Source organism: Saccopteryx leptura, chromosome 1 (genome assembly GCF_036850995.1).
Source record: "Saccopteryx leptura isolate mSacLep1 chromosome 1, mSacLep1_pri_phased_curated, whole genome shotgun sequence".
In the NCBI taxonomy this organism is placed as follows: domain Eukaryota; kingdom Metazoa; phylum Chordata; class Mammalia; order Chiroptera; family Emballonuridae; genus Saccopteryx; species Saccopteryx leptura.
In genome coordinates, this window is record NC_089503.1 from 256,404,338 (window position 1) to 256,420,819 (window position 16,482).

Genomic DNA, 16,482 nt, shown 5'->3' on the forward strand with positions numbered 1-16,482 from the left:
TGGCTCCAGTTGCAATGGAGCAAGGGCCCCAGATGGTCAGAGCATCGCTTTCTATTAGGCTTACTGGGGTGGATCCCTGTCAGGGCACATGCAGGATTCTGTCTCTGCCTACCCTCCTCTCACTAAAATAATTTTTAAAAAGATATGGAAATTGGAGGATTGGGAGAGATTTTCATGTTAGATGTGATTTTTTTATTATTATTATTTTGTGTGTGTGTGCATGTGTGTATTTTTCTGAAGCTAGAAACGGGGAGGCAGTCAGACAGACTCCCACATGTGCCCGACCGGGATCCACCTGGCACACCCACCAGGGGGCGATGCTTTGCCCATCCGGGGCGTCGCTCTGTTGCGACCAGAGCCACTTTAGCGCCTGGGGCAGAGGCCATGGAACCATCCCCAGTGCCCAGGCCATCTTTTGCTCCAATGGAGCCTCGGCTGCGGGAGGGGAAGAGAGAGACAGAGAGGAAGGAGAGGGGGAGGGGTGGAGAAGCAGATGGGCACCTCTCCTGTGTGCCCTGGCCGGGAATCGAACCCGGGATTCCTGCACGCCAGGCCGACGCTCTACCACTGAGCCAACCTGCCAGGGCCAGATGTGATATTTTTCTGAAACGTGAATTGGAGACATGCATTACTTTTGAAATCAGAAAAGTAATTAGGTAAGTTTCAAGTTATTTCAAAGTAATGGAGACTAATTATAAAGACTCATGGTTATGCAGGGCAGGGAGGAATTTGTTGGAAAAGCAAAGAAAGCTTTGTGAAGGAGCCATTTCTAAACTGAGATTTACATAGAGTGGGGAGAGTGTATCAGTTCTCTAGGGCCACCATAATAAAATAGCACAGTCTGGGTGGTTTAAACCACAGATATTTATTTTCTCACAGTTTTAGAGGGTGGAAGTTTGAGACCAAAGCATCAGCAGGGTTGGTTCCTTCCGAGTCCTCTCCCCTTGGCTTGAAGATGGTTGTTTTCTCCTGTCTTCATGTCATCTTCCCTGTGTGTCTGTGTCCTAATCTCTTCTTCTTATAAGGACACCAGTCATACTGGATTAAGGGCCAAGCTTGTGACCTCATTTTAATTTAATTACCACTTTAAAGGTCTTGTCTCCAAATTCATCACATTCTGAGGTCCTGAGGGTTAGGACTTCAACATATGGACTTGGTGAGACCCAGTTCAGCTCCTAACGGGGGCGATCTAGGAAGCCATGACAGATATTCACAGAGGGTGGGGCTGTGGGAGACTCGGTTCTTGAATTGGTGGTTGATGTACAAAAGTTTGCTCCTCAGAGAACCCAGGTTTCAGGCTAGCATTTGATAAATACGTGACAGAGGGGCAACAAAGAGCTAAAGCACGAAACTGTCAGACTGAGTAAGGCCAGATGGGGTCCTGTGGCACCGGCTAAGGAAGCAATTGACTTTCAGCTTTCTGAACAGATCCAAACGCAAGCCAGTGATTTGGGCTCCCAGGACCACGTGTGCTACCGGTAAGCCCACCAAAATCCAGTTTCTTTGCCTGATAGCTCAAAACACTGAGGAAGGGCCCCCTCCATTCCAGCCAGTGGTTTCCTAACCCACCCAGAAAGAGACCTATAGACTTTCAGGATTCTGGTAAGGAACTTTCTTTACCATCATTTATTTCTGTAAAAAATAAAATCATAATAATAGCAGTTCTAATGAAATGTCAAATCAGTTGATACACTCATTGTAAAGAAGCCTCATTTATAATTGATGAACTTACAGAATTTTTAGTCATTTATAGGAGAAATGGAGCCATGAATGGGAGCTGCCATCACAACACCATTTCTTTAGAACAGTCAGATATTAATGATTAAGTTCCATGTGGACTGTATTCTGTATTTGTGTCCTGGGGCTGTTGGCATCAAGTACCATAAACTGGGCAGCTTAGAACAAGCAAAATTTATTCTCTTAGTTCTGGAGGCCTGACATGCAAAGTGAAGGCACGGTGTTGGCGGGGCTGTGCAGGCACCGCAGGCTCTTGGGAAGAAGCTGTCCCGTGCTTTTCTCTTAGCTTCTGGTGTTGTCAGCAATCCTCGGCAATCTGGTTTATACATGTGTCATTCCAGTCTGCCTCTTTCTTCACATGGTCTTCTTGAGTCTCTGTGTCTCTTCTCTTTTTTTTTTTTTTTGTGACAGAGACAGAGAGAAAGACAGATAGGGACAGACAGACAGGGAGGGAGAGAGATGAGAAGTAACAATTCTTGGTTGCAGCACTTTAGTTTTTCATTGATTGCTTTCTCATATGTGCCTTAACCGGGGGGCTACAGCAGAGCAAGTGACTCCTTGCTCGAGCCAGCGACCTTGGGCTCAAGCTGGTGAGCCTTGCTCAAACCACTTGAACCTGTGCTCAAGCTGGTGACCTCAGGGTTTCAAACCTGGGCCCACCACGTCCCAGTCTGACACTCTATACACTGCGCCACCGCCTGGTCAGGCTCTTCTCCTCTTATAAGGACACTAGTCATTGGGTTTAAGGCCCACTGTAATCAAGTCTGACCTGATTTTAACTTTATGACATCTGCAAAGACCTTATTTCAAGTAAGGTAGCATTCACAGGTGCTGGGAGTTAGGACTTCAACACACCTCTTTGAGGCTCCAGTACAACCCACAACTTGGGCAGCACCTATTTCAATTTACTGAGAAATTTAAAGGCATTTAAATTGCCAGAAATCACCCAGATTAAACCTTGATGGTGGCATAGTACTGTTCTTACCACAGAACTTTCCAGACTGGTACTAACCTCCTCTGGCTCTTGACTTCTTCAATGTGACTGTCCCAACTGATGTGTTTTATAATAACATACCAGATTTGAAAACCTTAGTGCCACCCCAAAAAAGAGTGTAAAATCTCTCTAATAGATTTCTATATTGATTCCATACTGAAATGATAATATTTTGGAAATACTGCATTTCATAAAATATCAAAGTTATTTTTTAAATCTACGGATTGCCTACAATTATAATTTCAGACTACAGAGAGAAAGTAAAGACAAGAATATATAGAAAAACAGAGCGTGGGTCAAAGTGATTATGAAATACAGTAAGTATAGACAGAACTCTGCTAGTATGGGGGCCTGATATGTAGTAGGTATTCAGTTAATAGTCACGTCCCTCCCCCTTCGCAATGAGTGATGTGCCTGTTGTGGGGTAAGTCCTCAGGCCTGGGGATCAGGAAAGACTTCCTCAATGAGTTGGCTGTCTTGATTTCAGCTCTAGGAGTTCAGCGGGAGATTTTAGGCCTAATAATCATTATATGCCAGCATCATGCACTGATTCTTCCCAAAAATCTGTAAGGTTTGGGAAATATGGTTGTGCCTGATTTACAGATGGAGGTTCTAGAGTCCCAAAATCCAAGGTGATTTGCCCAAGGTCATTTACCAGTTGGTGATAGTGCCAGGTTTTCAAAGTGGCACCGACAGGAGTGGATGGAGGTCAAGGGGCCCCTGCCCACTATGAGATCTCTCTCTCTTCCTCTTTCTCTGTCCACCTATCTCCCCCCACCACTGGAACATCCTCCCCTGAGCCCTGAGACCTTCAAGAATATAATTCCTCTTTGTTATGGCCTGTAATGCCTGCGGGTCTGAGGCCATCTTTGGAAGTGGCAGGGACCAGAAATACCCCAACTGGGAAAGGCCACATGGAGCTTCCCTGGGGTTCTCAAGTCCTTTGGAGTCACATGAGGGGAGAGTCCTGCCACTGACTGCTGCCATGTAGGAATGCGGCCCCTCCCCATGGTCACCTGTTCCAGGAGTGAGTGCAGTGTGGTGACTGAGAACACAGGCTCTGCCCTGGCTCAGTACTCCTCACCAGTCACTAGACCCCTCTCAGCCTCTGTTTCCTTAGCTGTAAAATGCGGTTAATGATGGTCCCTGCTTCCTATGGTTGCAATGAGAAGCAAGTAGGTTTGTGTAAAATGTGTCCCCAACCCTGCCTGGTGCCTACTAAATGTCCAATAAAGGTCAGCTTTTATTTTCTTTCATGAGGAACTGAAATCTATAATTTTTTGAAGAAATCTTCCAGTTTTTAAATGTGGAGCAATAATTTCAACTTTTACAAACTCTGGATAAATCAGTATGGCCCCTAGGATGCCAACTTGCCACCCCTGATGGTGTTCATGAGCATACTAAATGGACGGACAGCTGAATGGACGAATGAAGGAATGAATGAATGAACAAATGAATAATGGATGAATAGATGAATGAGTAAATGAGTGAATGAATGACGAATAAACAAATGAATAGATGGATGGATGAGCAAAGGTGCACACTAATGAATGAGTGAATATATGCACTAAGGAATGAACTAAGGAATGAATTAATGAATAAATGAATGCACTAATGAAGGAATAAACTGCTGAATAAATGAAAGACGGAATAAACCAATGAAGAACAATAAATAAACAGATGAATGCAATTGGAGGTTTTCAAGAAGAGGTATTTTAAGATACCATCAACATTCAAAACTGAGCTCTGACCCTCCCCCCCCTAAACCTGCCCCTTTCAGTGGGTGGTAACTCTGTCCTTCTAGATGCTCAAGCCAAAAACCTAGGCTCCGCCCTCTCTCTCACACTGACACTGATCCATCAGCAAATGTTGAAATCTTCCGTAAGTAACATATCCCAAGTCTGCCTAATTTTCATTCTTCTCAGCCATGACAGAGCCCCCATCATCATCTGCCTGGACTAGCGCAGTGGTCTTCTCCCTGGTCCTACAGCAACTGCCATGCCCTCCACAGTCTGTTCCTCCCACAGCAGCCAGAGGCACCTTTGAGCACCTGCATCAGGACACGTTCTTCCTCTGCTCAGAACCCTCATGACTCCTACCTCACAGAGCAAATGCCAGCTTTCCCTCAGCACACAAGGCTCTTTACAACCTGCTTTGTCACCTACCTGTCTCACCTCCTTCCACTGTCTTCCTCAGTCACTCTATTCCAGCCATGCTGGCCTCCTTATGCTGTTTCCCAAATATGTCAGGCAGGCACCTTCCTGCCTCAGGACCTTTGCATTTGCTATTTAGTCAGCCTAACATTCTAAGGTGACTCAGGTCAATATCTTTACCTTGACCCCTTGATTTAATACTGAAACCTGCTCTGTGGTCCTTCCTGGGGCTCCCAATCCCCTTATTCTGCTCTAGTTTTTATTTTTCCAAAGGGCTTTTCATCTTTCATTACACAGTTAACTATTTTATTATATTATGTTTGCTGTCTGTCTCCCTCACTGGAACATCAGTCCCAAGAAGGTAAGGCTCTCTGTTAACTAGAGTATTCCTAGAACTTGGAACAGAGCCTAGCACACAGTAGGTGCTTCAAAAATGCTTAAGAGCAAAAACATGAGCAGGCAGAGAGCACAACTGATTCATTGCTCAGCGATCATTTCTAAAGTGAAGTGTCCATGGGTCCTGTTCATGGCTCCTCCTGGAGGCTTTCCAGGTATACTCCATGCAGCTCTGCTTTGTACCCCTGCCTTGGGGGGTCCTGAGCAGAGGCTCCTGCCCCACCCTGCCCCATGGCCCCCAGAGTCAGCAGATGTCACCAAGAGTGGAAGACAGAGAAGATAGGCTCTGGCAACAAGAGCCGTCAGCCTCCCCATTGACACCCTGAGTTCTCATTGGTTATTTCCAATAACGTTGTTCTCAGGGACATCTCCTTGTAAACTTCATCTCTGGGAAGCTAAGCCCTTGGATCATGATGGTTCCCTTGGGCCAGAGGGCTTACTGGGGAGGCTAATGGATTCTCTGGCCACATTTCGTGCCTGGGCTGCGCTTTGGTTAATTTCCTCCACAGGAACACCCTGACATTCTCCATCCTTTCCTTGGCAGGGTCACCCTTTGCCCGAGCCAGCATTAAAAGTGCCAAGCTGGAGAACTCAACTTTTTTTCACAAAAAGGAGAGGAGGGTGCGTTTCTACATCCGCCGCATGGTCAAAACTCAGGCCTTCTACTGGACTGTGCTCAGTCTGGTAGCCCTCAACACGCTGTGTGTTGCTATCGTTCACTACAACCAGCCCGAGTGGCTCTCCGACTTCCTCTGTGAGTACGCCCCCGCTCTGCCCCCGCCTGCTCCCTGATGCCTTCCTCGTGCCTTTTTTCCAGTTCCCTTTCTCTGGCAGTATGTGTTCCTTCTTTGGTCCCTGTTGAATCTACCTTTTCATTTGGTCATGTCTACAACTGGAATTGACATTGATGTTGCTGCTGCCTCAGTGACAGGCCCTGACTGCGGGCCTGAGAGCTGGAAGCTAGACTTCAGGCCACCAGACCCTTCTGTGGTCCCTTTTTAAGAAAGAGACATAAGGGTGCTGGTGAAGAAGGTATTGGAAGGGGGACAGAGAGAGGCAGAGACAGAAAGATGGCCTGATAGAGATAAAAACGTGTCATTTCTAGGTGCATCTCTGGAAATATTAAATAATTTGTGGTTGAGAGATGGCGGTGCCTTAGAGACAAAATGTGGCCCCATTTTCTCTGCTCATTTCTGATTTTTGTTTCCCCCCTGTTCTACCAGACCCTCTGCTTTTTTCCCCTTTCCCCTCCTGCTCTCTTTGACCTCCTTGTGTCTGGGACTCAATCCTAGAAGAACCTCTCCAACAAATGTAATAGCATCTGACTTCTTCGGTGGCTACCAAGACCCCCAAGGCTTTGCCCTTCTGAGTCTATTCTCAGATTCTAGGAATTAGCATGAGATAATATCAAAATTGATGGCCAGGTGAGGTTGAGGAGAAGCAGTAAAAGATAGGGAGACTTCTGACCAGGATTTAAAAAGTAAAGAGCAATGCATGGGCCTGGTGTGTGGAAGTCCTGGGTTCGATTCCCAGCCAGGGCACATAATAGAAGTGCCCATCTGCTTCACCCTTCCCCTTCTCCTTCCTCTCTCTCTCTTCCCCTCCTGCAGCCAAGGCTCCATTGGAGCAAAGTTGGCCCAGGTGCTGAGGATGGCTCCATGGCCTCCACCTCAGGTGCTAGGATGGCTCCAGTTGCAACAGAGCAACACCCCAGATGGGCAGAGCATCGCCCCCTGGTGGGCATGCTGGGTGGATCCCGGTCGAGCACATGCGGGAGTCTGTCTGTCTGCCTCCCTGCTTCTCACTTCAAAAAAATTTTTAAATAAAAAAAGTAAAGAGCTCTGAGGAATCAACAAGAGTACTGGATTGACAGTGAGGCAGGCAAGTGAATACCCTGGCTCTGGCTTGTGCACCCTGAGTAAGGACTTACCAAAAACATTTTGCCTACTGGCTACCCTCCTCCTTTATCTTTTGGCTTGTCTGACTTAGGTCTGTTGATTTTCTGCCCTTCTGATTTTGTTCAGAATTGACCCAGACAACCACAAGAGACAGTTGAGTCTTCAGCCTAGAGAGGCCTGGGAGCCTGGTCTAGGTCACACTGTCTCTTTATAACCCTCATTGTTTCCAGTCACATTGGCTAACCCTCCCAGGACCCCCCCGCCCCCAAGGCCAGTTCTCCTTCTGAGCGCCCTGACCTAGTTCCAACCTTAGTAATTGCATTTGGCCCCCTAGAGTCTCTTACAAATGAGGACTCTACTTCTAGTCTTAACCTCCTCTGATAGTCTATTTTTAATCTCCCATATTCCTTCCACTAATCACCTTGCTCTGTTTGTCCTGGTTCAGGAAGAGAGGGATATAACTTTCTGCCCTAGGCCTCTATGTCTGTAAAGTTTCTTTAATTATCCCCAGTTGAGAAAACTGAGACACAGAGACATTAAGTAACTTGCTCAGGGTCACACAGCTAGTTCATTATGAAGTTGAAATTTGAACTCAGACTCCAAGCTATGTCTGATGGTAGATCCCTGCCCTGGCCACCAAATAACCTGGGTTTTCAATGCCTGCTTCTGAATTGCCCTGTGACTTTGGACAAGCCATTAACATATCTATTCATTGAAGACCTCTTCAATTATAAGGCAGTCTTTTATTTTTTGCACCACCAAGAAAGAAACTAATGCTGCTGTTTAAACTAGGACATACTAATTTTAACATATGCCCCAATTTCAGAAATGTCAGAATGTGAACAAAAATGTATGTCTCAGAATCAATGAAATATAGTAGTTTCTCTGAGTCTCAAATTCCTCATCTGTATTTCAATGGCCCAGAAGTTTCTTCCAGACCCACCAATACCACAGACAGTTCTCTCAGGTACTGTGCATCACCAGCTATCATGTTTCCATGGAAATAAGCATCTTGGAAACTCTTAAGTCCTTCCCGGCTTCTGGTGGTTCTTGGAATGCGCCAGATGTTATAGACAGATTCCGCTCTCTGATATTTTGGTGCTGGAGATCCTAGAGTTTCCCTCAGACACTAGGAACTCCCTGGGGTCCTGGAAACTAAGGGAATGTTTTGATAAGAAGGAGTGGGCAGGACTTTGACAGTTGGCTCAGACCATCTCTTAAAAGAATGAAAAAACAAATACCCTTGACTATCAATTAGCTGTGTGACCCAAGTTGAAATTCTCAGAAGTGTGAGGCCTCTGTCTTCCCTTTCCGTGTGCTTTCTTCCCCTTAGAAACACTCGTTACCTCTCCTTTCCATCCATTAGGTGAGTACCCATGCCCTTCCTGAATTTTCATCTTCCTGCCCCACTAAGAAACCCTCTCAGAAAAAGACCTAATATTAGACATTTCTTTGCCGGTGCAAAAAAAAAAAAAAAAAATTCATGTGTTCTGTCTCCCAAAGGCATTTGCACCATTATGCTTTCTCAAGCAAGAACAAAAGGTTTTGTCTTGCTCAAGACTTTTCGATATCAGCAAGACAGGAGTTCCAGGAGACATCAGATAGGTTTTCTAAGTTGGGAGAAAAATTGCCTTAGATTGGTTCCCTGTGATGCTCCAACTAAATGTCTAACACAAGGGACTTAAAATCAGGACAGCATTACGATTTCTATTTCTATTTTCCTTTGGAGTTCATGGACATAAAGTGAATTAATTAGCCCTGGTCAGATAGCTTGGTTGGTTAGAACATCATTCCAAAGCACAGAGGTTGCTGGTTCAGTCCCCAGTCAGGGTACATACGGGAGTCAGAGTACATTCCTCTTTCTCTCTCTCTCTCTCTCTCTCTGGCTAAAATCAATGAAAATAAAATTTTTTAAAGTAGATTTATCCTAATTCTTAGATTATAACACTGTGACATTCTTATTTTGCTAGTTAGCCAGTACATTTGTTTCTTTGTTAACTCGTGTTTAAAATACAATAAGCTCCCAGTCACCCACTGCTCAACACAAAACCTAGGCAATAATCTACATTCAGTCCTTCTCAGCGAACCAGAACAACAAATACAAGATGAAGACCTACTGGTTTTCCCACTTGACCTGGTAGCCCCCTCAGCAAGACTAACCTTCCCTCTGTTTCTCCCTATCTCCCTTGTAGACTATGCAGAATTCATTTTCTTAGGACTCTTTATGTCCGAAATGTTTATAAAAATGTACGGGCTTGGGACACGGCCTTATTTTCACTCCTCCTTCAACTGCTTTGACTGTGGGGTAAGTGCCCTGGTTTCTAAGGGATTCGTTTCTCCAGCCCTTGCTGAGTACAGCTGATATCTAGGGACACTGGAAAGAGAGAAACAGGGTCACCCTGGGTGTGAGAGACTCAGCCAAATGCAATAGAAATGAGAGGACCATCTCAAACACTGGTTATAGGCTCCTAGCACTGTCGGCCCCTGCCAGAGGGAGGGCAGATGTGTGGGCTCTCTTTTGAAAGCGGGGTTGACCTGGCTATGCCACCCTAGAGAAACTCTCACGGATGCCCAGGAGACACATACAAGAATGTCCTGAGCTGCCTTGCTTATAATAGTCCCAAACCAAATGACCCAAATATACCTTTTCAGTAGAATGGATAACTGGTGGCCATGTAATAGAATTCTCCGAGCAGGGAAAGGCAGCCCACCATGGCTGTCTCTGTCGACTGTCCAGTATTGCACAAAAGGAGGCAGACACTGACAGAGCAGTCCATGCCACGTGTGCCATCTGCTCATCAAAGTTCAGGTGGACAACACTAAGCTGAATTGCTTCAAGATGATACTTGAACAGTTTTAAAAGGCAAAGAGCTTGCCCTGGCTAGATGGCTCAGTTGGTTAGAACATTGTCCCAAAGCGCAGAGGTTGCCGGTTCGATCCCCAGTCAGGGCACATACAGGAACAGATCGATGTTCCTGTCTCTCTCTTCCTCTCACCATACCTTTCTCTCTAAAATCAATAAAATAAACATTTTTTTAAAGGCAAAGACCTCAAAAACGTTATGATAAGCGAAAAAAGGTGATGTATTGATTAATTCCATTTATATGAAATGTCCAGAACAGGCAAGTCCACAGAGACAGAAAGCAGATCAGTGGTTGCCAGGGCTGGGGGCGGGGGGATGGAGAGTTACTGTTCATGAGGACAGGCTCTCCTTTGGTAGGGATAGAAATGTTCTGAAACTAGATAGAGGTGATGATTGTACAACATTGCAAATGAATGTTGCCTCTGAATTGTGCACTTAAAATGGTTAATTTTATGTTATGTGAATTTCACCTCAACTCTTTTTAAATCGAGGAAATGGTTATTACAAAATTCAGGATGGTGGTTATGTCTAGGGGGTTCCCAGAGGCTTCCAGTGTGCTGACATGTCCTGTTTCTCACGTAGTTGATAGTTGCATGGGCACTCACTTCGTAATTATGTGTTTCAAGAATTCTTTGCTCTCATCAGCTCTTAATAAATATAAATAAAGAAGGGATGAGAGGGGTCTGAGACCCTCACCTGCCTTGCATCTGAGGGTGGGAGTTGGGTTGGGTTCCTGCAAGGTTCAGGCCCAGGGCGTATTTGTAAGAACTCTGGACACCAGAGCAGGTCCTGTTTCTAGGTTATCATCGGGAGCATCTTTGAGGTCATCTGGGCTGTCATAAAACCTGGCACATCCTTTGGAATCAGTGTGTTACGAGCCCTCAGGTTATTGCGAATTTTCAAAGTCACAAAGTAAGTCTTTGTGGGAGGGGCACGGGGGGGGGCCAGGAGGGGTGGGTGCCTCCACCATGTTGGGAGGGCTGCTCAGCTGCTGCATCCTGGTCCAGCCTGAGCCCCCACACCTCTTCCGGCAGGTACTGGGCGTCTCTCAGGAATCTGGTCGTCTCTCTTCTCAACTCCATGAAATCCATCATCAGCCTGTTGTTCCTCCTCTTCCTGTTCATCGTTGTCTTTGCACTTTTAGGAATGCAGCTCTTTGGCGGCCAGTAAGTGCTCACAGCTTCTCCGACTCCTGCTTCCCTGGGGTCCAGCCCAGAGACCCTTCCAGCCCCCACACGCCAAACTCGGTGCCTTCAGAGACGCAGGCCCACCTTCATCATGCTGTCTACCCTGCTTGTGACCCGGATGCCCTGTGCACTCCCCCAGATAGGCAGGGCCCTGGGTACCACTCAGGTGTCCTTCTGGGGAAAGCGCTGGAGATGATGCCCTGGACACAGGGTGCTGAACCACACCCTCACAACCGCCTGGGGCAGGGCCAACAAGAAATGTCTGCGTTCTCCCCGCAGGTTTAATTTCGATGAAGGGACTCCTCCTACCAACTTTGACACTTTCCCAGCAGCAATAATGACAGTGTTCCAGGTACGACCTTCACCCAGCCCCACACCACACAGGGCCACACAAGAAAACACCAGGGTCAGGAGGCAGAGGGAAAGAGAATGTGGACGGGAGCCTTTGTTGGAGTTTCCACAAGAAGGAATGGAGGAGGCAGGGTGAGCAGGTTTAGAATTGGCTACTTTAAATAATTTCATCAGGCTCTGGGGCGTAGATGCTGTCCTGTGTTGTCTGGACCCTGGCCCTGGGGTCATTCAGGCAGAAAAGGCTGGCCTTGAGTGATAGAGGGGATGGTTCAGGTGTGGGCCTTGGATTTGTCAATTGCTATTTGAAAAGTATGCTCGTGGGCAAGTTGTCCACTGTCTCTAGGATTTAGCTAGCCCTGACTGCCGCCAGGTTAAGCGAGGACCCAGATGTCCAAGCATCAGAATACAGAAAATAAAAGACTGCTTCTACATCCATCCTTTCCAGGGTTGCAAGACACCCCACTCCTGTATTCCAGAGCAAAGACACTGGCCCTGGGTGGTCTCCCAAACCAGTGGCTGCACCCATGTGGGCACGTGACCTGGCGATTGGGACCGGCCCAGCTGGGACCCCCAGAGCCTTTCTAGTGGATTCTGTCTCTTTGGAGGACAGTGTATGGCAAATGGGACTTTACTGCCCCCTTCTTCTGAGGGGATGATTTCTAAATGAGACCCCCCAAGATGGGGTTTGGAAAGAAGACCACCATGAAGCAAAGTTCTGACCTCTCACACTAATGATTCAATAGTAGTAATCACCACCCAGAGATCCGCAGCACAGGGCTTCTGGCCCAAGAGCCATTCTGTCCGCCAAGGCCACTTGAAAGTGTCTAGAAACATTTTGGGTTATCACAACTGCGGTGGTGGGTACTACTGACATCTAGTGGGAGGAAGCCAGGGCTGCTGCTCAACAGCCCACCCCAGAGAACGACCCGCCCCCGATGTCAGCAGTGCCAAGGCAGAGAAACCGTTGTGCACTAACAGATTAGCGTTTCTGGAGTTCTTTCACATGTCCTCGATCCTCGTGGAAATATTATGAAGGAGGAGGGTAGAATTTTCTTAACGAGCATGTGGACACGGCACACGTGTCCTCTGTCTTTCTGTAAGCTCGATTTCTGTGCGCCGGCACCTGCAGGCAGAGCCTTCTCTGGTTACCAGCACCTGCCCTGCTCCAGGCATAGCAACCAAAGGACCAGTGAAGATGTCACTTTAAACAACAGAAATTTATTTTTCACAGTTCTGGAGGCTGAAAGTCATGCTCAGAGTGTTCACAAGGGTGGTTCTGGTGAGGACTCTTTTCCTGGCCTTCTCAATATGTCCTCACAAGGGGGAAAGAGAGTAAGAGACAGAGAGAGCGCGCCCAAGCTGTGGTATTTCTTCTTAACAAAGGCACTAATCCTATCATAAGGGCCCCATCATCATGACCTCATCTAACTTAGTTACCTACCATTTCCAAATCATCACATGAAGGCTTAGAGCTTGAACATAGGAATTTAGAGGGCATGACTTAGTGCCTAGCAAATCCCTTTAATCACATCAGGGAAGATAGTTACAGAGTTTCATGACTCTTCCAGGGTCCCCTTTTCCTAGAAGCTGGGCTTAGAGCCCCACCCTGCAGGGACAGGCAGGTTCGGGTCCCACAGCTGCGTCGCCGAGAGCCCGTGGCTGAGGGGGTGTTGGCTGTGTGTTTCTCCCTCCCTTTCAGATCCTGACAGGTGAGGACTGGAACGAGGTCATGTATGATGGCATCAAATCTCAGGGCGGCGTGCAAGGCGGCATGGTGTTCTCCATCTACTTCATTGTGCTGACGCTCTTTGGGAACTGTATCCTCCAAGGGGGGACGTGGGGACACACCTGGGCCTCATACATGCCTGGATGAGGGGCACGAGGAGGGGATCAGGAGACCCAGATACCCAGGGTTCAAGTGGCAATGCTTTCCCTGACTCTGGCGTCCTCAGACACTCTCCTGAATGTATTCTTGGCCATCGCGGTGGATAATTTGGCCAACGCCCAGGAGCTCACCAAGGTGCAGTTGGTGGGAGAATGTTTCTCTGGCAAAGTTACCTCCTGCTCATGGCAGATCAGGACCATGCTAAGCATGCGGGGATGGGGACAGGGTCAGAGCTATTGCCTTGGATGCACTGTGCCTCCTCCCCACTTAGATTGTCCCTAGTCAAGTAGATTCTACAGCAGAGGAGGTGGGATAAGGTAAGGCACCTGGGTTGCAGGAAACAGATGGCAAACTCCACCTAGTACCGTGAATAGGCAGAGGGCAGTGTCTAGGGACCTTCAAGGAATAGTGCAGCGCCCAGGCTCACAGGCACTGTTCCTACTCCAGGTCTAAAAGGACTGGACAGATGGAGAATAACCTATACAGGGTCCTGAGGCTTAATGTCCACTCCCATGAGCTTGGGAGCTGGCTGGACCTCACTGCTGATTGGTCGCAATGAAGAATTCTGATATTCATGGTGTCAGGCATTGCTGTTATTGCCCTTTTGCATAAGGGGAAATTGAGGCTCAGGAAAAAAGTCACTGGCCTCAGCTAGCATGATAAGAGCTACTGTTTATAGCATCACACTATGCATGTCAGGTGCTCGGCACAGTTTTGGGTACACATTAAGTGCTCAATAAAAGGAGCCTTTGTTAATCACTGGGCATGGGCCAGGCCCCAGACCCAGAGTTCTCATTTTGTAGAGCCAGTAAAGGGAAGGCTGGGATTTGAACCTAGAACTGGTAAGCTCCAGAACCCAAGTTCTTGACTCACATACCTTGCTACTTTCCTTTGAGCCTTAGCTAGGCAGGTAATGATAAAAATAATAAGAAGAATAGGAAATATAATTGCCCTTTTATGCCGGGCACTAGCAAACATAACAGATAGGGAATTACTATTCTCCCCATTTCACAGATGAGGAACCTTCAACCCAGAAAGGTTAAGTGACCTAGCCACATAGCTAGGAACTGAAAAAGCAGAGATGTGACCCCTCAAAGATCAGAAAAGAGCTGGACCAGGCAGTGGCACAGTGGATAGAGCATCAGACTGGGACGCAGAGGACCCAGGTTCAGAAGCCCGAGGTCGCCGTCTTGAACATGGGCTCATCTGGCTTAAGCACAGACTTACCAGCTTGAGCACAGTGTCGCTGGCTTAAGCGTGGGATCATAGACATGACCCCATGGTCACTGGCTTGAGCCCAAAGGTTGGTAGCTTGAGCAAGGGGTCACTTACTCTGCTGTAGCCCCCCCACTCCTGGTCAAGGCACATATAAGAAAGCAATCAATGAACAACTAAGGTGCTGCAATGAAGAATTGATGCTTCTCATCTCCCTTCCTTCCTGTCGGTCTGTCCCTATCTGTCCCTCTCTGTTTCTGTCAAAAAATTAAAAAAAAAAAAAAAGGTCAGAAAAGAAAGAAGAGCAGAGGAAATGAGGTCAAAAGAATTTGGGGGTTGGGGAAGTGAGAACCATCCATGTGAGGAGAACTGTGGTCTATTCATGGTCAGTGATAATGAATTATCTGGGCAAACCTGGTGCCGGAGGCCCCCTGTGGAGAGCCTTGGACTCCCTGGGAGTGAGGTCCACCTCCTTAGGCACAGAGGAGGCTTCGGTGCTCTCAGTGACGCAGCACACATCCCTAGGCTCGCTCACGAGCAGGGCCGCTGCGAGTGGTTGTACACTGCACCAGGCAAGCTGAGCACCTTTTTGCCATTTGGGGAGGGAAGAAGTTGGGAACAAAAGCATATTAAGAGCTAGTGGTCTGCCCTAAACTTCTCCCAGCGGCCTTAACATATTAAGAGAACATGTACAGACTTCTTCCCAGCCCATGAGGAGCGGGCCTGGGCTCCCCCCCCCCCCCCCCCCCCCCCCCCCCCCGCAGCTTCACAGCCCCAGGGCTCCGAGGTGTTCAGGAACTGAACCGAACTGAACAGACGTTGCCAACCCTCCATCTGCTGACCCTGGCAGGAGGGAGAGTTTCCCAGGCCCAGCTCCAACTGGGAAGGAAACGGAAGTCTCCACCACCCCAAACACACGGCCATGGCCTGGGCACTGTGGAGCTGGCTGGCATGGCTGCTCTGAGAGCTGATCCAGCCATGAGCTCATCCAAGTCACTGGAGAGAGGGGACACCAGGAGGGTGGGAAAAGGGGAGGGGGAGAAGCCAGCTTGTCCCTCATCACCTATGAGGTATGCGCAGTCCTCCGGACCCACATTCTTCATTTATTTCACAAACATATAGGCATTTAATATGTAGCAGGCACCCCTCAAGCCTCTGATATGTTTTAGCTCATTTAATCCTCACAGAAACCCCAGAAAGCATCTTCTCAGAGCCCCATTTTACAGCTTTTGTCATTCATTCTAAAGCGTTTATTGAGCACTGACTATGAGCAAGGCCAAGTCTAGGAACCAGTGGTGCAGCCATAAACAAAACAGCAGTCCCTGCCTTCATGCGGCTGCTATTTGAGTGAGAGACAGACAAGAAGCAAATTTGTCAGATGGTGATAAGTGCCAAGGAAAAAAGTGAAGTCGAGCAAGTCAGGGAGAGATGAAATTTGAGATGAAGATTATGAGGCACAGAGAGGTTAAGTGATTTACCCAAGGTCACATAGTAGTAAGTGGTGGAGCTGGGATTTAAATCCAAGTGGGTCTAGAATCTGTGCGTATAACCACATGCACTGGTGCTTAAACTTGAGCGTGTTCATGTTGAGAACGCAGGTTCTCTGGGGGCCTGGAAGTCTGTATCTACAGTGTTTCTGAGGTGGGTGGCCCAGAGGTGAGGCTCTGAGAAATGCTAATGTGGTACCAGGCGGAAAGGTGGCCTTGTGAGAACTGGGGGTCTGGCTGGGTCCCACCTCCAGGTTGTCACTGACAAAGAGTGTCCTGATCTGACCATGTCTGAGGTGGTAAGGTTGCGCCTTGC

At 47.7% G+C, this 16,482-nt stretch overlaps 1 protein-coding gene across 4 annotated transcripts in view; it reads left to right on the forward strand.

Moving 5' to 3' along the window:
* CACNA1A (calcium voltage-gated channel subunit alpha1 A) overlaps positions 1 to 16,482 on the forward strand; it is a 350,805-nt gene that overhangs the window by 254,988 nt on the left and 79,335 nt on the right. For all 4 annotated transcript variants that reach the window (XM_066347671.1, XM_066347649.1, XM_066347655.1 and 1 more), the window contains 7 exons: positions 5,825 to 6,034; positions 9,371 to 9,483; positions 10,841 to 10,953; positions 11,076 to 11,207; positions 11,508 to 11,580; positions 13,279 to 13,396; positions 13,532 to 13,599. In XM_066347671.1, coding sequence (XP_066203768.1) covers positions 5,825 to 6,034; positions 9,371 to 9,483; positions 10,841 to 10,953; positions 11,076 to 11,207; positions 11,508 to 11,580; positions 13,279 to 13,396; positions 13,532 to 13,599 — 827 coding nt within the window. The remainder of the gene's footprint in view (positions 1 to 5,824; positions 6,035 to 9,370; positions 9,484 to 10,840; positions 10,954 to 11,075; positions 11,208 to 11,507; positions 11,581 to 13,278; positions 13,397 to 13,531; positions 13,600 to 16,482) is intronic.